The 26,172-nt window shown below is 40.1% G+C and overlaps 1 protein-coding gene across 1 annotated transcript in view; it reads right to left on the bottom strand.

Annotated features, from left to right (window-relative positions):
- The window catches only part of NPHP3 (nephrocystin 3), a 59,576-nt gene extending 45,315 nt beyond the window's left edge, over positions 1-14,261 (bottom strand). The window contains exons 1-7 of the mRNA XM_021678780.1: positions 13,866-14,261; positions 11,949-12,074; positions 11,288-11,438; positions 8,291-8,443; positions 6,914-7,047; positions 5,313-5,473; positions 1,569-1,725 (exon numbers count right to left, since the gene is read on the bottom strand). Coding sequence (XP_021534455.1) covers positions 1,569-1,725; positions 5,313-5,473; positions 6,914-7,047; positions 8,291-8,443; positions 11,288-11,438; positions 11,949-12,074; positions 13,866-14,261 — 1,278 coding nt within the window. The remainder of the gene's footprint in view (positions 1-1,568; positions 1,726-5,312; positions 5,474-6,913; positions 7,048-8,290; positions 8,444-11,287; positions 11,439-11,948; positions 12,075-13,865) is intronic.
- Positions 14,262-26,172: the final 11,911 nt, after the last annotated feature.

Raw genomic sequence — 26,172 nt, 5'->3', positions numbered from 1 at the left:
AGTCTTCTGAGTTTGCTGAAAGAAGAATGCCCTACCTATAGAGAACATGTATGTTGCTAATAAGAGATTTAATAGTTGATAAAGACAATGGTTTTACAAAGCACATCAAGTGAACTGGAGTAGAAGTTTATCTTGCATTTACATTTATAATCATGGTAGACAGATCTTATTTTACTCCTATTTTTATAAAATAAATTCATCCTCCTAGTGTATTCATTGTTAAAAGGCATTTATAAATAGAATAAAGATCGGAAAGAAGAGTCAGTGTTTTTCCTCTTGGGGGCTATGGACTAGGCTCATACTAAAACAATTAAAGCAAAGAAGGAAATGGTTCTGGAGATTATAAAAAATATGCACTTTTTTGTGTTAGGCTCTTTAGTTTGTGCTGGTCTTAAGCTTTTCAATACTAAATGATGTAAAAAAATGCTTGTGTTCACATTTGATATTATTTCTTGCATGAGCACAGAGAAATAAAAACAATGTCCAAATCTGAGTTGTTTTCAACTGTATTCTCTTTTTTTAATATATTTTTTTAAAGATTCTGTTTATTTATTTGAGAGAGAGCCAGGGGAGCCAGGAGCCAGGGGAGGGGCAGAGGGAGAGGGAGAAGCCGACTCCCATTTGAGCAGGGACCCCGATGCGGGGCTCGATCCAGGATCATGATCTGAGCCGAAGGCAGACGCCCAACCAACTGAGCCACCCAGGCACCCCTAAGATTTTATTTTTAAGTAATCTCTACACCCAACATGGGGCTTGAACTCACCCCGAGATCAAGAGTTGCGTGCTCTTCTGACTGAGCCAGCCAGGTGCCCCTCAACTATATTCTTAACATTAACAGTAAACATTTTCAAGTTATCTCAGTGTGCAGTAAGGCAAAGCCTGCAATCTGTTCTAAAAATTATTCCACCATGCATCCAGGACTGATCAAATCTCTCACATTCATCATTACTGTTTTGCTTTTCCCAATGCTCTTAGAAAAGGTTACTATGAAAAGGCTCTTCCTTACACTGATCCTTGGTCAACAGTAGACAGAAGAACTCAGTACTTAGGAAAAAAAGGAACAGAAAAGAGTCTGATTTGTCCACTCATATCTTATCCTTTGTAGCTGGGTACTGCTATTTAGTCCTCTCTTCTTCTCACAGTCCACAACTAAGTCTATTGGCTCTGCTGTCAACTTATCCAGATTCCTGTTTCTCATCACTTCCTCTATCACCACCCTGGTCCAAGCCACCAGCACCTCTCACCTGGTGACTGCAAGAGCTCTCCAACTCCACCCTCTCCCCTACCTCCAAACCAATCAATTCTCAACACAGCAGCGTAACAACATTCTTGTCAGAATTGCATTTCTTCTGCTCCTGCTTGAAGTCTTCCAGTGACTCAAGTAGAAAAAAAAAAACTCCACATAAAAAACCCAAGGTTTCTAAAATGGTCTCCAAGGTTCTTTACCCTTGGCTCCCAGTTAACTGTCCTACTAATCTCCCCTCACTCACTCCCACCTCATGGCCTTTGTTCTAACACTTCCCTTGGCCAAGCAAGCTCTTAAAAAAAAATAACCTTATGAATTTTACCTTGGCTTTGTTGGTCTTGTTCAGGTTAGAAACTTGATCAATCAGTTGCTGGACGGAGTCGGAACTGACTTTCCCATCCTCCAAGCGATGATAAATTAATCGTGGTTTGCCTTCAGCGTTTTTCAGAAAAGCTTCTTCACAGTCTTCCAATAACAGGCTAGATTGGAAATCAGTATTTCTTGTGTTACACTGAGCTATGGCAGCAAGTAGTCAGTCAACCTAAGTGTCAATAATGGGACTTTACAGCAATGACAAGGGGCCAGGAAGCAGCCCAGGGACAGAACAAGTGCAGCTTTCCAAAAATGGATGTTTTTATAGCTCTGTTCCAGCTTAGTCATAAAAAATAATGCGTTTATTGGCAGACAGTGAGAACAGGTACAATAAATTCTGCATTAAATTGAATTTTATTTTTATTTTACTTTATTTTTTAAAGATTTTATTTATTTATTTGACAGAGAGAGAGACAGCGAGAGAGGGAACACAAGCAGGGGGAGTGGGAGAGGGAGAAGCAGGCTTCCCGCGGAGCAGGGAGCCCGATGCGGGGCTCGATCCCAGGACCCTGGGATCAGGACCTGAGCCGAAGGCAGACGCTTAACGACTGAGCCACCCAGGCGCCCCTTAAGTTGAATTTTAAAGCATTAGGAACTTTAATTTTTTTAATCTAGCAACAAGAAGAAAACTCTCAAAAATACTGTAAACATGGCTCAAAATAATGGACCAGTCTCATGAGACTACAAATAAATGGAAACCTAATTCCACTTACAAATATATAATTTCCAAATTAAAATACAAACATTATTAACCCCAATGCTTCAAGATTTTTCTCTTCTCTAGTCTTTTAGACTTTCTCATCCAATAAATGACCTAAATGACCTGAATCTTTATACAGTATGAGAGAGATCCAGAGGCAGATGGGGGAGGTCAGATAGCTAGTAAAATCTTAACTGGGGTACAGGGTGAAAAATAATTATAATTCTGGGGGCACCTGGGTGGCTCAGTCAGTTAAGCCTCTGCTTTCGGCTCAGGTCATGATCTCAGGGTCCTGGGATCAAGCCCCACGTCGGACTCCCTGCTCAGTGGGGAGCCTGCTTCTCCCTCTCTCTCTGTCCCTCCCTCCTGCTTGTGTTCTCTCTCTCTCTCAAATAAATAAAAAATAAATAAAATCTTTAAAAAAAATTCTAACTTTGCTATAGGGTACCATAACAACAGTTTTCAGTATAATTTAAATTCTAGAATAATCTTGGAAGTATCTACCAGTGTTTTCTACACTGCAAGGAAAATTGGAACCAATTCCCCTTTCTAAAAAGCATTAAATGAAGTTTGTCTAGAGAGGCAAATTGGTGTGTATATGCAGAGGAGAGCTATTACATGATTCAGAATTTACATAATATGTTCGAGTACAGCCCCAATACAAAACAGAGTAATATTCAGTTATATAGCTCTGTGCCAATCCAATCAATCCAAACCATAGATTTTTTCCCTTGTTAAAATCATTCTATGTTCTATATAATTTTTGGATTTTAACGGTTCTTTTGTTATTGCTTTGGGAGAAAAGTTTGTGGCCATGTGAATACCAAAGAATGGGCATCTCTTTGGGCACATGTACCTATTTTAAAATCACTCCCTACAGAATTGACATGTGGAGCTCAAATGAAATCTGGAATTATCTGGGATTTTGTTCAGTCTTTGGTGGGAGAGAAGGTGTTAGGGCTACTGGGTACTGCTCAGGGGACATGTTTCTAGATTCATCTTTTGAGAAGAATGGGGGAATCATCATGAGAGGTGAAGGAACAACCTGAGAGAAAAAAAAGCTCTGCCAGCCCGTTTACAGTGTGAAGCCCACCATTACTTCCATGCTCCTAATAAACATTAAGGAAATAAAATAATCAGCAGATGGAATAAGAAAAATTAAAGCAAAATAAAGGCAAGGTAGAGGTGAAGAAATAAATTTTAGAAATTAAAATTCTTTTTTTTTAAATTAATTTATTTATTTTAGAGAGAGAGAGTGAGGTAGGAGGGACAGAGGGAGAGGGAGAAAGAATCTTAAGCAGATTCCATACTGACTGTGGAGCCCTATGCGGGGCTCAATCCCAGGACCCTGAGATCATGACCTGAGCCAAAACCAAGAGTCAGATGCTTAACTGACTGCACCACCAAGGCACCCCTAGAAATTAAAATTCTTACTCTTTAAGAAGAATAAAGTTTTAATTTTTTTAAATTTTTTTATTTTTTTAAAGATTTTATTTATTTATTTGAGACAGAGAGAATGAGAGAGACAGCACATGAGAGGGGGGAGGGTCAGAGGGAGAAGCAGGCTCCCTGCTGAGCAGGGAGCCCGATGTGGGATTCGATCCAGGGACTCCAGGATCATGACCTGAGCCGAAGGCAGTCGCTTAACCAACTGAGCCACCCAGGCGCCCGAAGAATAAAGTTTTTAAAATATAAAATAAATACAATTTTAGTTGAAGAAGATAAACTGAAATCTGCCCAGCAAAGTAATTAAATATCAAAGAAATGACAGGTAAAAGATTAAGAGGAATTTAAGATGAGAAAAATAAAAATAAATGTTAAAAGTATAAGAATAATGTACAATATTTTATTAACTAAATATGGATAAAAGATAAAAGAAAAAACAAGATGGTTTCAAGGATTAAAGAATTAATGAGGAAAACAACAAATGACATATATTACCACCAGAGATAAAACACTACCCAGATATTAAAAAATAAAACAGAATATATCCTTAATAAATATAAAAGAAAAAACAGGAAAAGGAAAGGGGTAAGGGAGGAAAAGAACCCCAACTAAAGGCAATCAAGTGGAAAGAATCCTTAAAGTTGTTTTGGGTTAGGTTCATTGACCAGGTGGCTCCCTGGCCACTGGGCAGTCTTAAGGATGAATGACGGATTACACTGCAGGGTGTCTGATAAAGCCTAGGGCTCCACATACTTCTGTACACAGGTGAGGTCAGAACTGGTCCTCAATAAAGACAAAAATGCTTTGGAAAGGTTAAAGCCAATCAGACAGCAAATGTAGAAAGAAAACTTAACCTCTTATTAAACGTATTTTGTCTTATATCTATGTATCTAGTGGGTTAAAGAAAATCTTTATTTGCAGACTAGACTCACTGGTATAATTATATTCACATTATAAGAAAATTGCTCACCTTACTGGAATTAAGTAGTAAGCTCCTCAGAGAATTAAAAATTTGATTTAACATTGATAATAGTGTTCAAGTAGCTCTCAATTTGTATTCAAAGAAAGAAAATAATGAAGGCGAATGCTGATTATTGAAATCAGGAGTTGCCAATTTGTTCTGTGAGGGCCAGCGAGCAAACATTTTAGGCTCTGTGGGCCACACACAGTCTCTGTTGTAACTACAGTACTTAACTCTGCTGTGGTAGTGTGAAAGCAGCTGTAGAAATACATAAATAAATGAATATAGCTATATTCTAATAAAATTTATTTATAAAAACAGATAGCTGACTGCATTTGGCCCGAGGGCCATAGTTTGCTACCCCTGATTAAAATGATCTTTACTTTAATAATGTTAACCTTATGAAACCTATTAAACAACTCAGTGTAAAATTTTAATTCTTTAAGTATGAAAAGTAAAAAAATTTATTAAATTTTGTGGATTGTTTTTGATTATAAGAATGCAATTACAACTTATCTTTGAAGTTCATTTGGCAATCTCAATTCTATTTACAACTCCCCTAATAAGTGACAGAATTTTCAGCTTACCTTGGTAAAGTTAAATGAATGAATAAAATAACTAATGAACTCTTCTCAATTTCCCATTTTCTTACAGCAAGGTATTGATTTTCAATATCTACTGGAAAATATATAGCATGGAAAAAATATCCCATTGTCTCACACATTCTTTTAAGTTTAGGTGAATAGTCCTGAAAAGAAATTAAAACAAAAGAAATGAAAACATAATAAAAGCACAGCTTATTTAACTAAATATTAAGTCAGCTTCATACTACTTAAAATAAAAAAGCATGTTTTAGAACAGGTTATGCTGTATATTCTTTTTATTTAAAACTTAAAAATATTTATAATCATATTTTAAAGAAAATCTTTAAAAGAAAAGGCAAGTTTCCTTTAAAACAAAAATAATAAGAGCTTAGTAACTTGGCTGTTTCCTAGCTCTGAAAATGATTTATTTCATAATAAAACCTAAACCAATGAAGAAAAATATTAGGCTATTTTCCTTTGGTATTTAATATTATTATTATAATAAATGATTTCTGCTTTATTGTTACAAAGAGTGGAAAACATAAATCCATGAATCTGTATAGTAAAAACCGTCCACCATGATATATTATTAACATTAAAGCAAACAGGTATAAATGAAAACTATGTTGGTCTATAACAAATTAGGTTACTAAGTAATGATGACTTATTATTATTAAATAAATGAGGAATTCCCTTAACATCAGTTTGCAGTTTGGTAATAACCTATATTATAGGTTAGTGAGTAGAAACTTTGGTTTTCAAAAGAGTTAATCTTTTTACCAAAATTGAATAATATAAAAAAGGAACGCTAAATAAGTTCCTTACTCAATACCCTGGAGAATGTTAATTCAGCGGGTATCACATGTGACACGCAGATTTATTTCAAATGCAGTGAGAACAGTAGTTGGCAAACTTTTTCTGTAGAAGGCAAATATTCTTACAAATTAGTAACAGCTTAACAATTTGGATGTTTTGGCAGAGGTCTTTGGGGTCCATTTAGTCTCTGCTGCAATTGACTCTGCCGTTGTAGTGTGAAGCAGCCATAGGATGTAAATGAATAAGCCTACTTGTGTTCCAATAAAACTTTATTTATAGACACTAAAATTTGAATTTAATATAATTTTCACATGTCACAAACATTCTTCTTCTTTGGATTTTTTTCCAACCACTTAAATAGGTAAAAAGCAATCTTAGCTCTGGCCCACAGGCTGTATGTAGTACGCCCACCTCTGCCTGAGGTTAACTCCAATGGCCACCTTGAAAAATTAAAAACCATGATAAGGGTTAAATTATGTTACAACCTGAAACAGATTCAATGCTAGAGTGGGCAGATATTAACTAAAGCAGGCACTATCAACATGTGTCTTAAACACTGTGGAGAACATGTAATAAAGCATTCAAAGGCATAACATTCCAAGGACTTAATTTGAATGTACTGATAACAACCGAACAAGATTTTCTCTAAAGAAAAGCTCTAAATTCTTCCTGCTCTTTAAGATATATAATCTGGTAGGTGGTAAGCTACTTGGTTTAGGTGTAGTAGTATCATAAATGGGACACAATACCGACTTGTATTTTAAATCAGAATTTATAAACATCCTCACCTTCAGGAAAAGATCCATTTCAGGCTGGGTTTCATCCGTATGAATGAGGTAACATCTGACAGCGTTACTCCACAGAGAGTGTGAAAACAAGGGAGTAACTTGTAATAAACTAGCTACGGCAATATCCCAGTCATCTGAAAGTAAAATTTACCATAAGGTCATGAAAAAGAAAATCACCAGAAAAACATCTAACAAGATGACTTTTTTAAAAATCTGAAAAAACACAACAGGCAAGGTAGAATGGAATCCGATCTCACTCATGAATACTGACACAGTTTCTGGAATAACATATTAGAAGGTGAACAGTTCTCTACCCTCAAATTCTATCCTTGGGAATAAAGCAATCAATGTTGCCAGTGGTCCTTGTTGCTGGGGCACCAGTGATTCCAGTCAGGTATCTTGAACCTATGTTACGTGAGCTGCTCAATGAGTTTGCAACTTCAGGAGAGCCTACATTCCCAGGCTGGCCTATAGTTTTACCTACTTATTATTCTTGAGATATATTAAGTCAAAAAGAAACTTTAAGAATGGCATAAAATGTAATGCTATTTAGTGAGAAAAAATATTTTAAGACATATTTGGCTAATTCAAAAGCCATAATTAAAAAATTATTTTCATTTTGCTAATAGACAATTTTATAGTTTTAAGAAAAAAGAGTGGAGCTACTTATAACACTCAGATCTGCACTGGTATTGAAAAAAAATTTTTTTTAAAGATTTTCTTTAATTATTTCACAGACAGAGAGAGCACAAGTAGGCAGAGAGGCAGGCAGAGAGAGAGGGAGAAGCAGGCTCTCCACTGAGCAGGGAGCCCGACGTGGGGCTGGATCCCAGGACTCTGGGATCATGACCTGAGCCGAAGGCAGCCGCTTAACCGACTGAGCCACCCAGGCGCCCCTGGTATTGAAATTCTGAACAGACCTTAGAGCTGTTTGGACACCAAATTATATAAAAATAATGAAAATATTCTTTTGACTAAGGATACTACATTGCATAAGTGAGGTTTTATATTCCATTCTGCAACCTTCTCCAACCTTTAACAGCATCAAAGACATGGAGGAAAAGACCAAGACCTGCTTTTCAGTTAATCTACACTAGATTCTCACTAATCAACGGTAACACCTAGAATTCAGGCTGGACACTAAGTTTTTAGAACCTGACTGGCCAGTCTGGCTGTGGAGCATCACCTGGATCCCGATGTGAAAGATGGAAGTTAATGAGCCCTTGTCAGTGACAGCACCAGTACATGCTGGTTTGGCAGTGGAAGACACCTAGGATAAAAATCTCCTGCCCTGCTGATGGTCTTTCTTCCAGTACACACAAGATTATAGTACCTGAACAGTCACTACCAAGGTAATTGGCAAATGGCATGTGTTACCTCTGTTGACATTTGCAAAGGGTCCTTCCACATCTATAGAACTATGGGCAAACTCAGGGCCCCTGAAGGACTGCTGAAGCTGGATCATACTCCCTATGGAAGGTTCACTTCCCAAGGCTCCTCCGGTCCAATATTCACACCGGGTTCCAGCAGCTGTAAATGCAAGAGATTTCATCTTATGAAAACCAAATTACTGAATGTTCAAAAAGTTATCACATATACTAAACAGGATTTTTTTTTAATACATCCACCTTCCCTCTTTATTTTTTTTAATTTTTTTTATTAACATATAATGTATTATTTGTTTCAGAGGTACAGGTCTGTGATTCATCAGTCTTACACAATTTACAGCTCTCACCATAGTATATACCCTCCCCAATGTCCATCACCCAGCCACCCCATCCCTCCCACCCCCTCTACTCCAGCATAAACAGGATTTCTAATTTTAAAAAATGCTCCAATATTATAAATACAGAAAATATTCAATCTTTAATGATTTTGAAAATACTCTGTCACCAACTTCTGGCAAGTTCTAAGGTGCTGGTTAACATAATTCTGGTTATCATCTCAAATTCAAAGAGGGGATTAAAAAGAGAAAGACGAAAAGAAATAAAGTATATAACAATCAAAGGAACTGTAACAACAGAAGCAGTTAAAAATATCCCCATACAAAAATTTTAAACATTTCTAACATTATGGTTTAGATGTCAGTGTAAAATTGGAAGGAGAGAATTTCAAAGGAAGACCATTACCAACACACCTGTAAAGATTGGTAATTCATTAGGATGTAAGCTAAGGATGTAAAAAGTACATCTATTTAACCTCCCAGAGTAACAAAATTAATGTCTGAATCAACAGGTACTTATGAACATCTTGATTTTTTAAAAAGATTTATTATTTATTTGAAAGAGAGAGAGAGCACTTAAAGTGGGGGGAGGGGCGGGGGGGGAGAGAGAAGCAGACTCCCTGCTGAGCATGGAACCTTACGTGGAGCTTGATCCCAGGACACTGAGATCATGAACTGAGCTGAAATCAATAGTCAGATGCTTAACCGACAGAGCCACCCAGGTGATCTTTGATATTTTTTTAAAATAAATTACATTTGCCAGAATATCTACATGCATCCTTGACTAAATAGGAGTACACTAGTAATGGGCTCAATCTCTGGCAAAAATAAGATTATTATTTGTAGGTCTTTGAATGTGAAATGAGTGATGTTCCCTCAAGCATTCTCTCTTCAGGTTTAAATCAAAATATGAAGAAAGACCTAGGAGGAAATATTAATTTTAACTGGCCAAGGCAATTACAATATAATAGTTTGGAAACACTGTACATTTTAACATATGTCAACACTGAAATAACCACTAAGATGAATGTGGGGGCATAAGAGCATCCTCTTAGCCACTCGAATCCAGTAAGAATCACTTCATTTTTTTTCCCCTCAAAAGTTGGTAATAGGGCGCCTGGGTGGCTCAGTTGGTTAAGCAACTGCCTTCGGCTCAGGTCATGATCCTGGAGTCCCGGGATCGAGTCCCGCATCGGGCTCCCTGCTCGGCAGGGAGTCTGCTTCTCCCTCTGACCCTCTTCCCTCTCTTGCTATCTGTCTCTCATTCTCTCTCTCAAATAAATAAATAAAATCTTTAAAAAAAAAAAAGTTGGTAATAAAAATCCTTGGATGCTGGTCAGACTCCAGTGGTTCTAAAATGCAAATTAAGAGGCAATTATCAGTTGCCGTATTTTACTTCAAAATCAGTTTGTAAGATAAAATGCATGGGGCACCTGGGTGGCTCAGTCTGTTAAGCACTGGACTCTTGATTTCGGCTCAGATCAAGATCTCAGGGTCATGAGATCGAGCCCTGAGTTGGGCTCCATGCTGAGCATGGAGCCTGCTTAAGATTCTCTCTCTCCTCTGCCCATAGCTCCCCCCAACCCCTGCTAGCATGCTCTCTCTCTCAAAAAAAAAAAAAAAAAAAAGAATAAAATGCAGTTTCCTATAAATGAGAGACTGCATTTTTACACTGCATTTACAATAGAATCTTTCATTTTTCAGTATCAATCACAGTTTATTAATATTTTCTTGGAACAGGGAGACCCTTTCATTCTAGGACTCCAGGCTTTTCTTTATTTGTAGAAAAAAACGTATTTTATATGTTTAATTATAAAATAAAAACTTTCTGAGTAGCTTACAAAACTGCAATGGAAGCCACTCAGCAGAATATCATGCAGATATTCTAATGGATAGTTGCAAAGAATATATCATTATGTGGAAAAATAAGGTGACAGAGACTATGAACTGTCCTCCAATACCCATCCTCCCCTTCTACATTTAGTAACAGAATTTCAAACTTTAGGTGGATACATGACTCTCCTACTAATGTTTACACTTTCCAATCTTCCTGCTTGTAGTTCTGGCCAATGGGGTTTGAGGAGTAATCGAGTGTGCTTTCAAGGAGAGGAATGGATTCCCTTTCCTCTTCCCTTGGCTAAAATGTAGATGTCATGGTGAGACCTGGAGGAGCTGTCCTACACCAGAAAGAGAAAAGCTATGGGGTGAGTTTGGCAGAGCAATTAAGACAGAAGGAAACCTGGCACCTAACAATGTCATGGACTTTACGGAAAATTGCTGTTGTAACAGCTGAGAGAGAGGGAGAAAGTGCAACTCTATTTGTTTTTTTTTTTTTTTTAAAGATTTTATTTATTTATTTGAGACAGAGAGAATGAGAGAGAGAGAGAGCACATGAGAGGGGGGAGGGTCAGAGGCAGAAGCAGGCTCCCTGCCGAGCAGGGAGCCCGATGCGGGACTCGATCCAGGGACTCCAGGATCATGACCTGAGCCGAAGGCAGTCGCTTAACCAACTGAGCCACCCAGGCGCCCAAGTGCAACTCTATTTGTAAGAGCAACCACTTGTAACTTATAAAAGGATTCAAAGTTGGCTCTACGATATCATTACACCTATACTGAAGGCTCAAAATATTATACATAGGAAGTAAATTTACCAGTACCATCTGTACAGTTGTCATCTGAATCAGACTCTCCAGGATCAAATATTTGGATGCCCTGAGCCTGGAGCCTCTGAAGTTTGCTCTCCAACTCTCGCTTAGCCCTCAGTAAGTCCTGGATTTCATTTTCCTTGGTCTCCCTAAAAATCTTTAAAAGACAAATATCAATTTTGAAACGTTTTCCACAATCAAAAGGTTGTGTCATCAACTCAATAGAAAAATCTTTCATTCATAAAACCAATATTCATTTGGTCCTGATCTTTTTTGTAACTGGACCCGCTGGAATTCTGGCAGGAGCCCTGTCTGTGGCGTGGGGCTGTCTTGTGCACTGCTGATATTTAGCAAATTTGTCCCCCTCCCACTAGATGCCAGTAATGCCTTCCCATACAAAATATCCCCAAATATTTCCAAATGCCTTTCCCCCCATATGGAAATACTTTCCTATTGCAATATTCACTTTTTTAAACTTCTTCCTTGAAGCGATCTCAAGTTTACCAGGTCCAACTCAAAAATGTAAGAAGTGCTCTACTCTGGTTCTTAGAACCTTCAGGGCTCCTACATCATTCACTTCTATTTATCTATGCAGCATTATATAAACTTTTAAAATATGTTGTTTTTATTCTATGTCACTTTGGGGGTAAAAATGTAAGGAATTTACCTTGAATTGCCTTTTCACTTTATCTCTGTCATGTTCAAATGTCGCTGCCCTCTCCATTGCTTGGTATTTTGCTTCTAAAGCACTTTCCTTTTCCCGAAGTATTTTCTGATAAGTTTTTTGAAGGGCCTGAAATAACGGACCTTGTTATTTCTAACAAAAATAGTATTCCTTCCAAATTTCACATTATCCTAGCTACATACTATATACATATCTCAGAATTGTAATAATCTACTATTTTACGTTATCAAGAACTATATATTGCCATTTTATTCAAACATGGAATGAAAAAAAATGCAAATATGCTTGAATTGTAGTAAATGAAGACACTTCAACACTAAACTTTTAATAGAAATTAATACTTTTTTTTGAAATACTGTGCCAAATTCTTAATCTTCCCATGCCTCAGTTTTCCTATCTTTAACAGAACAGAAAGTGTAATTTATAAGGCTTAACTTGAAGGATAATTAATTCTGCATAACCATTCACTCCTTGGCTCCATGTCTTCTTCATTTTGCTATCCCAGAGCCCTCTTGGTGCCAGATACATTGAAGGCCTCCAGTAAATGTCTGACTGAATGGGTTAAATAAATACAGAAGAGTTTTTTAATGCCTAGATATGTGAGAAAGGAATCAAAAGGGCTACATAAGAAAAGGGGCAGGTTAGTTAAGAAATCAGTTTAGGCCCCAAGAGAGTATGTCCCCTCAAATTAAAATGCAGAGTGGTTTCTATTTAACTTTCAAAACTACTCCATAAGGTAACAGGAGGAACCTGAGACTGTGACATTTGTCAGCTCTTACTGCACTCTGCCCTGGTTGATCCAGCCCTTTTTCCTATCCCTATAATGTGCAGTGTCCACTGGACAATGGCTTGGGAGCATGAAATCAGGTATCTGAAATGCATCAGGTCCATTTTTCACATGCAAGGGCATCAAGACTGCCCAGTAAGAAAATTGGTAAGACAACAGGTAGACTGCTGATAAGGAGTTCTTCCCAGATAACAGTCTAATAATACAACAGCTAGTGGGGGAGGGGTGACTAGAATGCCTAGTCTAGAAGAAGGCTCTTCCTATCAGAAAAATCAGTCTGAGGTTTTATTCATTTTAACTGTGATGAACCCAGGAACACCTGGGGTGTCTCTTCCACAGTTTAAAAAAACAAAACAGTAAAATCACAACCCTCAGAGAGTCCCCAAACTGATGGCACAGAGTCTTACAACTGTGGTCATAGAAAAGGAACCTTTTGCTTTATATACTATTTTGATAGTCAAAATACATCTACTACAGGGAGCCCACGCAATAATTGTTTTTTGAGTAAATTAATCAAATGGATTAAGGGAATTTGACTACACCTAGGGAACGTTTTCAATCACAGCAGTTAAAATGGTGAAAATCATTTCATAAAAATTCACTTCAAGATCATTAAAACTCAAAAGCTTCACGCAAAGAAACTGAGAGGTATGTAAAATTTAAGGGGGGAGGCGGGGAGTGGAGTTAAAAACTCCTAGGGAAAGTTTGATGAGTTGCTTCGACAGATGTCACCATAGTCTTTTGTGTGTCCGTGTGCTCTGGGCTGACCTACTTCCCTGGAGTCCCCTGCAGATTGGCATTTGCTGCTTCAGGACACTTTCAGGCTAATTGCTTCGAGGTGTGTGAATGAATGAACCAGAAATAGAAGAGGGGCGGGGTTAGTTAAGGAATCAGTTTAGACCCCAAGAAACATGTCCCCTCAAATTAAAATGCAGAGCGGTTTCTACTCAACTTTCAAAACTACTTGGTTTGGAGAGGGGACAGGATGGACGAAGGACAGAGTCAGGCGTCCAGAGTCCAGCCTGGCAGTGCCCGGGCGTGCACTGGCCTTCCCGATTCTCAGCTTCTCCACGTCCCGGCTGCCCCAGGCGCGCACCCGAGCCCGGCGTTACCTGCAGCTCGGCCCGCAGGCGCTTGTTCTCCGTGTCCAGCTTGGCCTCGCGGCGGCCCATGGACAGCAACTCCTGATTCTTGCTGACCCGGAAGATCTCGTATTCCTTCTTCAGCCGCTCGTACTCAGCCGCAGCGTACTCCAGCTCGGGCACGGACGAGCCGGTAGACTTAAAGCTAGCCCCCAGCAGCCCGCCGCCACCCGCCCCGCGGGGCAGCGACCCGGGCCCTGCCCCCGCCGCCGCTGCTGCCGCGCCACGGCGGAACGAGCTGCGCAGCAGGCGGGCCTTGGGCTTCACCTCTACCGGGATCTCGCAGGCCTCGCCGCCGCCCGCCCCATAAATGTCCTCGATCACCTCCCCGCCCGCGGGGCTCACGAGCGACGAGGCGGTCCCCATTACGCCTGTGGCCGCCCCTACTAGCCAGCGGAGTACCAGGAGGGGGCGGAACGCGGCAAACGAGACGGGGCGGGGCAGCAAGAAGGGGTGGAGTGTGGCGGAAGGGCGGGGCGGGGCGGGACGGATGGGGCGGGGCGCAGGGCGGGCGCGACTGTGGGGCGGGGCAGCAGGAAGGGGCGGGACAGAGAGCAAGGAGGGTGGGGCGGGATGGATGAGGGGCAGCGGGACGGGGCGGGACAGAGCGCAAGGTAGGCGGGGCAGGATGGATGGGGCGGGACAGCAGGGCGGGGCGGGACAGAGAGCAAGGAGGGCGGGGCGGGATGGACGGAGCGGGGCGGGACAGAGCAGTACTGCGGGTGCAGTACGACGGCGTGGTGGGGCGGAGCGCAGGGCGGGCGCGACGGATGGGGCGGGGCGGGACAGAGCGAGTAGAGGGGCGGCCGCACGTGCGATACCACTACTGCATTAAGTCCGGGGCCACGGGCGACAGTGCACACGGCCTCTCTCAGCCGGTTCTACCCAGCCCGAGGCCCCCTGACGGGCGCGTTCCTCAGAGTGAGCGCTGGCCTGGGTCCCGGGTTGCTTCACCTTCGCGGCCGCTGTTTCTGTCCTGCTGCCGCCCCTGACCCAGCGCTCTTCTCTGACGGCAGTTGGGAAATCTGAGAAACGTGTTGAGCTCCTGCTGTGTGCCTCTCACTATGTATCTCTCAGTATGCAAGTAGTTGGAATGACCAGCAAGATAAGAAAAAGCTTTTAGACTTTACAGCCTGAGACCACGAGGGACAATCTTTAGACAAGGTGAGGTTTTTTTGACTTCTTGTAGCAGTGGACTCTGGAGGCCACACATCAGGGGAACTGTGGGACATCTCACCAAATAAAGGGAAAGAGTATTACAGTTATTTGGGGCAACGGTCGGCTTTACGTAATAAGAAAACATTTAAAAGATGGGGAAAGTGTTTTAGACTTTAAAGTCAGAGGAGTAGTATTGACATCTTTTCTCTTACCCTGTCTTGTGTTCTTGGACCTGCACCTAACTTGGGCTTCTAGCCTCTCCAGGTTTGGAGGCCTGGGAGAGAGGACAGGAAAGGCTTTATCTGATTGACACTCCTGTGAACTGGATGTTGGTGCTCTTTGGACTTGGTAAACTGCTAAAGTTGGCCTTTTCTCTCATAGGTACTTTTGTAAGTTCTTCAAAGACCCTTCTCCCCGTCATAACTGAAAACTTTCAATCTTCATTTCCCTTGACCCACACCAGTGTGGCTCTATTCAGGCTGTTGCTCCCTCCCTCACCAGCTGTAAGGAATCCAGTGATACATTAAGCATCCTCTCTGCTGATGTTTGTTCAGATTCAAGATAATCCACTGGTTCACTTGCCCGTGAGGCCCACATCTGATCCACAGGTGTTACAGGTCAGGTTTCCTGGGAAGCAGACTCTGAGATGGAGATAACCATGCAAGATGTTTATTAGGGAGTGCCCTTGGCATCAACACCTATGGAAAGGAAAAGAAGCACGTTTGCATAGCAGCAGAAGTTGAGCTTTGCTGCAGTCTCAATGGAGGCCTCAGCCAGTCTTCAGAGAGTTCTGAAGCTGGGATGATGCTGCACAGTTGTCCTAAATTGGGGTGCAGGGCTGGGGCTTTATACCCTCTTACCAGCAAGACATCAGCTAACTCTCTTCAGCCAAAACAACCCCCATGGGGACTGATGGTTGAGGGCTGCTTGCTGGCATCACTTCCGGTGGCCGGAGGAACAAGTCTTTTGGTCATCACAACATCTACCACAGTAGGAAACACAACACAGTCTTTGCTCTGAAGAATTCTGGGAATGCAGGCCAATTCTCCATCAAAGTAGCTAGTCATCCTTTCTCTTACCCTTTAGATTTTCATCAGGAGGGAATCAGACATCAGGCCATTACATTCTTCCAACTCCAGGAGATGTATATTAAGTCTTCAGGTTGTCTCCTGAGATTAAGGAAAACTTTCCCACTATCACAGTATCTCAGGAACTCTCTCCCTTTTAAAGTCCCTTCTGGGGGCACCCGGGTGGCTCAGTTGGCTAAGCGTCCAACTCTTGATTTTGGCTCAGGTCGTGATCTCAGGGTTCTGGGATGGAGCCCGCCTCATGCTTCTCACTCAGTGGGGAGTCTGCTTATCTCCCTCTCCCTCTGCCCCTCCCCCTGCTCACTTGCACGCAGGTATGCTCTCTCTCTCTAAAAATAAGTAAATAAATCTTTAAAAAAAAAAATAAAGTCCCCTGATCTCTTTCAATTCTTGTACTCTCAATGTGGATCAATGCTTTAAGGATTATCTACCAGGTTTCTGACCACCTCCTTTGCAAAATTCTGCATCTTAATCTTGCACCTCCTTTAGAATGTACCTCAGTTGAAGACTTCCATTATTAGGCTTGCATAATAAAATAAAAGCCATCACCATTCCCTCTAAACCAGTAACAAACTACACTAAACTTCCCACACTTTGTGGAGTAAATTCAGATACTGCAGCCTGGTATTGAGTGCCCCAAAGCAATGAGTCTCTCCTTTCCCCACTTCTTATCTATCCAGTAACATCCCTCTACCCATGTTACTCCAGCCTAGTCAAGCTGATTTTCTCCTCATACCAATATGGTTTCTATTTCCTTTCAGTACTGTCTGTCAATCCCCATCTCTTTCAACATCTACCTTCCTTCTCTAAGAAACTTTCCCCGGATAATTATACCTTTTGCGTTTATCACATCAATAATTTCATAATAATTGATAATCCTTGCCTATTATATGCATCTGTACTTAACTGTTTTCCTGACCTTGTTCTCCATTATTGTGTCTATCAATCTTGTTTTTTTGGTAGTTTTTGTTATTGTTGTTATGCCATTTGTTGCTTAGATTCATCCCAGCAACCCTTATTGAACTCCTACTGAAAACATAATGTTTCAGAAAACGAAATACTGATGACCCAAAGAGATGTTAAATACAGTCCTGTTCTCAAAAAGCATGTGAATAGTCATTGCCTTCTTTTTTTTTTTTTTTAAGATTTTATTTATTTATTTGACAGAGAGAGACCCAGTGAGAGAGGGAACACAAACAGGGGGAGTGGGAGAAGGAGAAGCAGGCTTCCTGCTGAGCAGGGAGCCCGATATGGCGCTCGATCCCAGGACCTGGGATCATGACCTGAGCCACCGAGGCACCCTCGTCACTGCCTTCTTTAATAACCTTTATTTTTAAAACAAGATTTTATTTATTTGTCAGAGAGAGAGCACATGCACACACACAGCAGACAGAAGGAGAAGCAGGCTCCCCACTGAGTAAGGAGCCCAATGCAGGACGTGATCCCAGGACCCTGGGATCTTGACCTGAGTCGAAGGCAGACACTTACCTGACTGAGCCACCCAGGCGTCCCCCTTAATAACCTTTAAATAGTTTTTGCAGTTGCCCCAAAACACAAATCCAGGTTTGCTGAGATCATGGAGAGTTTTCCCTATATAGTGATTACTAGCTGCCTTTCTCATCAGGGACACTATGTATAAGTTCAGCTTGCATACTGACCTTGGATAACTGTTGGTTAATGCCTAAGTGACCTAATTGGGTGAGCCCAGAGGTGATCCAATCTAGAGTGCTAGCTGTTACTCAGGATGGTAGTGTGGTTGGTTTTCAATGTATTTCCTAATCCTAAAACATCACAGAATTTAGTCTAATGTTTAGTCTAATTTCCAACCTCATAATTTGTTTCCCTTCTTTATGCTAAATTTAATGCACATACCACAGTCTGCATTTTGAAAGGATAGCTTTGAATACAGAAGTATGGTGAGGAATAAAGTCTCTGACAGACAGCTTATGGCTAATTAAGAATGGCTACAATTTTTTTTTAAGATTTTATTTATTTATTTGTCAGAGAGAGAGAGAGCAAGCAAGCACAAGCAGGGGGAGCAGCAGGCAGAGGGAGAAACAGGCTTCCCGCCGAGCAGGGAGCCCGATGCAGGGCTCGATCCCAGGACCCTGGGATCATGACCTGAGCTGAAGGCAGACGCTTAACCGACTGAGCCACCCAGGCGTCCCTGACTACAATTTTTTTTTAACACTACTTTCATTGAAAGATGAAGTTTATGATGAGGATGGGCTATATAATTTGTGGGATCCAGTGTAAAATGAAAATGTAGTGCCCTTTATTAAAAAATTATAAAGAATTTCAAGATGGCAACAGAGCATTAAACCAAGCATGGGGTCCTTTTTGTGTTGAGCACTTGGGATTCTTCAAGAGTCGCACATCCATGACTCCAGCCTGTTTATGACTCCTCCCCTTGAATCTGGTTGGGCTCAGTGAGTGCTTTCACCAGTAGACTATGGTAAAAACGGCGCTATGTTTCTGAGCCCAGGACCTGAGAGAATGGCTGCGTCCACTTCCTGTGTCTTGGAACACTCTCTCTTGGATCCTCAAGTTGCTACATCAGGAGACCTACTACCTCACCTGAGATTGCCAGACTGGAGAGGTAATGTGTGGACATTATAGGCAACAGTCCCAGTAGGACTCAGCCTTCCAGCCAAGGCACATGAAGTGAAGCCATTTTGGCCTCTCCAGACCAGCCTATTTGCTAGTTGGATACCACAAAGTGACTTCAGTCAGTGACGGGGAGAGCAGGAGAATCACTCAGATGATCTCTACCCAAATTTCTGATCCACAAAATCATGAGATATAATAAAGTTGTTGTTAATTTAAGCCACTGACTTTGGGGGTAATTTCTCACACTTAGAAGAAGAGAAAAAATTCCCCACATCTGGTTAGTTTGTGAAATTAATGCTGCCACCTTTTAAAAAAATGTGATTTGTAAAATAAATAGCATTTCTGGTGGTTAGCATATACTTGGTTCTCAGACTATGAATTTCAGGATCACTTGGGATACTTGTTAAAAATTAAGATCCACTGAATTTTAATTTCTGAGACTGGAGCTTGCAAATTTGCCTGTTTCTTTAGCTCCCAGGTGATACTTACGTACTTTAAGATCTTAGAACCAGTGAAATTGCATAAAGATTGTGGCTAGTGATGACCTAATTCCTTGCTACTGAACGTGTGATCTATGGACAGCAGCATTAGCATCACCTTAAAGCTTGTTAGGAGTCAGATTCTCAGGTGCCATCACAGATGGACTGAGTCACAATGTGCAGATTAAGAAGATTCCCCAGGTGCTTTGAATATACCTTAAAATACGAGAAACACTGCTATAGAACAATGATACTTAACCTTGGTTGCACATTACAATCACTTGGAGAACTTAAAAAAAAAAAAAAAATACTGCTGCCTGGACCTCTCTCCAGAACAATTAGAACAAAATCTCCAGCGGGTGAGGATCTGGCCATCATTATTTTAATCAGTAGTCAAGGGGGAAAACCAGTGGTTTCATCCTCTGCTGTCTCATTATTGCCAACATGTGTGCAGTCCCCTTGGTAACCGTCTTGGCATATGTTTGCATACATCTGGAGTCATATTAAAACTTTCTTCCCTTTCATCCGTTCATCATAGTGAGTTCACATGTGATTTTGACCATATTGATAGTATTGTGCTTCACTTTTAGAGATAGACATGGCATCACAAATGGTCACTATGTCCCCGAAAAAAAATCCAATTGGAAATGCTACATGGAGTAATAGTGTTTGGAGAGAAAGCCAACCTTCTCCCAGGTCATTTAGCCCGGCTCGTTCTACCAAGTGAATTCTGATTCCTGAAGTCCCTTGCTACAAAGTCTGTCTGTATGACCCTGATTTCAGGAATTAACAATGGGAGCATCTAATCTGATTCAGCGTCTGTGATTTAACATTTCTACCGCTAGGGGGCAGTATAACTCAGGAAAAATTAATTTGGTTGATAATTTGTATATATAAAAAAGTCCTCTTTCTCATATGAAGATAAAAATTTTAAAGAATTCAGTCCAAGTGTGGCTGTTTTCAGTAGTGATCATCTACATTGCCTTACTTAGTTCCCGTCACAAGTAATAACATGACTCTGGAAATTAGTCCTGAAACAAAACAAGAGCAGAGGTTGGCTAAGTTTTTCTATAAAGGACCAGACACTAAAGATTTGACTCTCTGTGGGCCATTCGATCCCTGTCTTAATTACTCAAGTCTGCCATTATAGCTCGAGAACAGCCGTACTTAGACATAAATGAATGGGCATGTCTGCATTCCAATTAAACTTGATTTACAAAAATAGATGGCAGGGCAGATTTGGCTTGAGGGCTGTAGTTTGCTGACCTCTGAAATAGAGGGGTAATTTTCAAACCTGGATCATTTTCAGAAGTACCTGGGGAGCTTGTTAAAAAATGTAGAGTCCTGAACCCCACATCAAATCTACTGAATCAAATTATCTGTGGATGGGGCCCAGGCATCTAAAATTTTTAAGTCCCTACATGACTCTGAAGCAAATATTAATTTAGTAACCATTATGCCAAAATAAAATTAACTGCTTTTTTGGGGGGGGAATTTTAAGGTCTTCCATGGCATTTTACAATATTTTCAGTATCTGAATAAACCTATGTTGTAAAAGATATAAATGCAGAGTTTCGGCTTAGATTATCCTATAGGTACAATCAACGCACATCAGTGAAGTTCTCATTTCTGTGTAAATGTTTGTATTAAGCCACTGGTTTGGCGGTGGTTTTGTACCCCAGCACATTTTAGCCCGTGCTGTTAGAGGGGCATACTGAATTAGTTTGAACAGGGAAGGGAGGGGGAGATGGAAGAAAATGGAAAAAAGGAGAAAGAAGAGTTTAGAGAGGTGGTGGAATGTTTTGCAGTATCTCCCCAAAATGTCTCAAATCTTTATGAAATTTACAACCTCACAAAAAGTTTGCTGTGACTGAACTTTTGATTTTTTTTTTTTTTTTAAACAAATTGGTGAAGGGGAGGAGTTTAATGCCTAGAGGAGTACAAAGGTGAAACAACACATGGATGCAGTGGGCAGGGAAGTTGGGGAAGAATATTTTAAATATGGAGTATCCATTCTTCATGATGTATGTTCTCTGAAGATAGAGTTGCCCTGGGCTTTTTACCTTGGACTAAGTAACTATATGGATATATAGAAAGACATGCTTTAAAAAGAGTTGCAATGGGTTTTCTTAAGAATATGATAGCAAATATATTTACTAGTGGTCCTAAAGCAGACCACACACTTTGGACGTTTATTTAACAAGTAAAACGGTTCTGTTTTTCTGGAGCAGAAGCAGCCTTGGGGGTGCAGGAAGCCATTTATTTCTTGCTTGCTGAAAAATGTCCCTTTGTTTCTCAAGTTCAGTGTTGTTCCTCCCCCACCTTCCCCCCTCACAATCAACTCTGAAGTTGAATATAACCTTAATTTTTTTTATGGAACCACCCATTTCAAACCTGGCAGCCAATGTCCACCTCAGACTGTCATTAGTGACTATCACTTCTTACCCACACTCATGACGCACATGCCAGGAAGCAGGCAAGGAGCCAGATTTAATCAGCTCCCATGAAGGGAAATGCGGTCTTTTCTCTACCGTGCAAATCTGAAAAGAATGTACCTTTTCTGACTTAAGTCAGACACAGGAAAGTCCGCTGAGATCGGGAATTGTAAGAAAACAAACTTTATTTCTTCACAAGTTATTATGGATAAAAATGGCAAGTTTTAACTTTCAGAGTTTAAAATGTAGGAGAGTTTATCTTTTAGATAAGATTTATTCATGGTTATAAAATTTTACTAACTCTTATAATACTAATGGGAGTTTTTATATTTGAGTTATAGCCTCAATCTATAAGTGAGTTGTGTTCCAACAATTAATCTAATCATCTGATATTTAGTATTTAAGCATATTTTCTCAAGAAACAATGTTAGGCAAGGTGGTTATTGTTTTAGCTCAGCACACAGAATATTATTATGCTAAATGCAGAATAAAAATAATTTAAATGTCATTGTAACATGTATTCTATGGAACCATGCTTTCAACATTTAACTCAGATTACCTAGGAACACATCCATCCTTAGGTTGTGAAATCTTAGATATCACCCCTACTCATATTTGTGGACTGTTAGATGCCAGGAAGAAGATAACTACAGAAGGAAATAATAATAGAGTAGAAATACATGAAATAGAGATTGGAGAGACAATACAAAAGATCAACAAAATGAATGGTTGGTTTTTGAAAATATAAACAGCACTGACAAACTTTTAGCTAGACTAAGAAAAAAGGAGACTCAAAGAAAACAGAGAAAAAGCTCCTTGACGTTGGTCTTGGCAGTGATTTTTTTTTTTTTTTTTGGATATGATGCTAAAATCACAAGCAACAAAAGCAAAAATAAACAATTGGGATTACATCAAATTAAAAAATTTCTATACAGTGGCACCTGGATGGCTCAGTCAGTTGAGCGGCCGACTCTTGGTTTCAGCTCAGGTCATGATCTCAGGGTCATGAGATTGAGCCCCGTGTCAGACTCCATGCTCAGCAAGGAGACTTCTCGAGATTCTCCTTCTCCCTCTCCCTCTGCCCCTCCCCCTGCTCGCACTTGCTCTCTCTCTCTTTCTCTCTCAAATAAGTAAATAAATCTTAAAAAAAAAAAAGAAGCTTCTGTACAGCAAAAACAAAATCAAACCAAAAAGAACAAAACAAAATGAAAAGGCAACTAAGTAATGAGAGAAAATATTTACAAACCTTATATCTGATAAAGGGTTAGTATCCAAAATATATAAGGAACTAAAAATATAAAAATATAAAAATATATATATAACTTATATGACTCAATAGCAAAAGCATCAAATAATCCAATTTTAAAATGGGCAAAGGACCTGAAAAGATGATTTTCCAAAGAAGACATATAAATGGTCAGCAAGTACATGAAAAGGTATTCAATACCACTAATCATAGAGAAATGCCAATCAAAACCACAATGAGATATCACCTCCCACTTGTTAGAATGGCTGTTATCAAAAAGGCAAGAGCTAATAGGTGTTGACAAGAGTATGGAGAAAAGGGAACTCTTTTGCCCCACTGTTGGTGGCATTATGGAAAATAGTATGGAGTTTCCTCAAAAAATTGATAGAACTATCAGCAATCCAACTTCTGGGTATATATCTGAAGGAAATGAAATCTCAAGAAGAGAATCTGTACCTTGTGTTCACTGCAGCATTATTCATAATAGCCACCACATGGAAACAGCCTAAATGGATGGATGCTGATGGATGAATGAATAAAGAAACCATGGTATACATACACAGTGGAATAGTGTTCAGCCTTAAAAAAGGAAGTCCTGCCACAGATGAACTCTGAGGGCATTATACTAAGTGAAAGAGCCCAGGTGCAGAAAGACAAATACTGTACGATCTCACTTATATGTGGAATCTAAAAAAGTTGAATTCATAGAGGCAGAGAGTAGAATGGTGGTTACCAGGAGTGGGGAGGTAAAGGAAATGGGCAGATGTTGGTCAAAGGCTATAAACTTTGCATTATAAGATGAATAACTTCTGGGGATCTAATGTACAACATGGTGACTATGGTTAAGAATACTGTATACTTGAAATTTGCTAAGAGAGTAGATTTTAAATTTTCTTACCACACACACAAAAATGGTAACTATATGAGGTGATGGGTGTGTTAACTAACCTTATTGTGGTAGTCATTTCACAATATATATGTATAGCAAATCATCACACTGTATACCTTAAACTTACACAATGTTATTTGTCAGTTATATCTCAATAAAGCTGGAAGAAAACCAAGATTCTGCTATATACTCATCCAAATAGCAAAAAGAAAAAGAAAAAAAGAGACTGTCACAAGGACAAGAATTTGGAGTAACTGCAACTCTACTGCACTGTCTGAGGGAGTATAAATTGACACAGGCACTTTGAAAAATTATTGGGCAATATCTCTTAAAGCTGCATATCCTACCTACCCTAGTCATAGGCATGATCCTTATAGAAATGTCCCAAAAGACACGTACAAGAATGTGAAGAGTAGTATTACTCATAACTACCCAAGTTCCCATCAACAGTAAAATGGACAAATATATGGTGGAATATGGTCACAAAGGAATACTACACAATAATGAAATGCATAAATTACGTCAACAAGCTAGTAACATGATTACATTTCATAAATGTTGGACAAAAGAGGCAGACACAAAAAAGTTCATGTTTCATGATGTCATTTATAGTATATTCCAAAGCAGGCAAATGTAATTTATGATGGTCAAGGTCAGAGTAGTAATTTCCTTTGGCAAGAGAGAGAGTCTGGGGGCTTCTAGGGTGCTGGTAGTGTTCTATCTTTGATCTCTTCTTTGATCTGGAAGGTAGTAACATGAGTTGTTCACTTTATAAAAATTAGCTGAGATTTACACTTAAGATTTGCACACTTTTCTACATGTCTGCTGAATTTTAATAAAGAAAATTCACTCTTAGATAAATGAGGACACCTATAGCCACAGGTCGAAGTGGGCACATTCCATTGGTCTGACAGCAGAGGCTCCAGCAGGGAGGGGACCTGGAAGAGCGGAAAAGGAATAAGTTGTTATATAATTTCCATTGTTTAGATTCTAGCAAGATCTTGTGCGAATTATTTGACTTCTTGCACTTTGGTTTCCTCATTTGAAAATGAAGACAGTAGAGATTCACTTCATAGCAGCTGTAGACAGCCAAATGAGTAGTCTAGAAGTGTTAGAATTCATTATATCTTGTTCCTCAGGCATCTAGAAGCATACTACCTAATCGAGCTAAATTCTCTAAGTAACTTAGTAGGGTGACCCTAAAGAAAATTTGACAAGCCTGACAGATATATTTCATTCTCTGAAGGCTATTTGTTTTTGTTTTGTTTTGTTTTTTGTTTTTTTTGTTTTTTTTTTTAAAGATTTTATTTATTTATTTGACAGAGAGAGAGAGAGCGAGAGCAGGAACACAAGCAGGGGGAGTGGGAGAGCGAGAAGCAGGCTTCCTGCCGAGCAGGGAGTCCGATGTGGGACTCGATCCCAGGACCCTGGGATCATGACCTGAGCCGAAGGCAGACGCTTAACGACTGAGCCACCCAGGCGCCCCTCTGAAGGCTATTTGGACTGACAGACCAAGACAGCCTTCCTGTGACAAAGAAAACACTGGCATATCTGCATCCTTAAGCACACATCACCACTGTCCTAAAATCAGTGTCTCTTGACTGCTTTTGTGGCTGTTCCATTTTGAACCAGTCAAAATCATTCCAAGAAGAGGGTCTGTTAGATTCTGAGGTCAAGAAGCAGAAAATGTCAGACTTTTTTTTAGCAGCATCTGAGTTGTCTTCCATATGTCAGTTTTTCAGATGACAACAGATTCACCAATCAAACTGAACCAAACCAAACCAAAATCCACAAAAAACACTACCCTGAAAATGGAGGAAATGGTTATTTTTCATGGTGCGGGAAGCATAACCATTTTAGTCTTGACAAGTCATTACTTGGCAGCACGAAATTACAGGGTATAGCAAATAGGGAATAGTTTGCCTAATCACTTTTTATTACCTGTAATTAATGTTTTCTCCACTCCTGTTGGACTCAGGGAGTCTCCCCCAAATTGTGTCTTTGGCTTTTCTTCCAGTTTATTTGGGTTTTGAGTGGCCCCAACCTCAGCCACAAGGTCAGCAGCAGTCTGTGTACAAGTGACATTTAAATCCACCCTCCCACCCTTGAACTTCTCTTCATTTTTGCATTGCATTTTGTCAAGTGTACTTCCACTGGATGCTCATTTGCAATTCAAATTATACCTGGGGAAGGCTCATCTTCTAATCTTTTCCAGAGAAGGATAAGCCACAGTCTTTTTTCTTACACCATTTAATCTTCAAATCAGGCAATTAAGTAACATTTATGACCTACCAATAGGGTCTCCCCACCTTCACAAAGCCAGTTATGCAAATTTATGTGATTCTGTCACTAGGAAGTTTCCAGAGATTCAG

This window comes from Neomonachus schauinslandi, chromosome 1, assembly GCF_002201575.2.
Source record: "Neomonachus schauinslandi chromosome 1, ASM220157v2, whole genome shotgun sequence".
NCBI lineage: Eukaryota > Metazoa > Chordata > Mammalia > Carnivora > Phocidae > Neomonachus > Neomonachus schauinslandi.
Note: the sequence above shows the minus strand (reverse complement) of the source record. Positions and strands in the feature narration are given on the sequence as shown.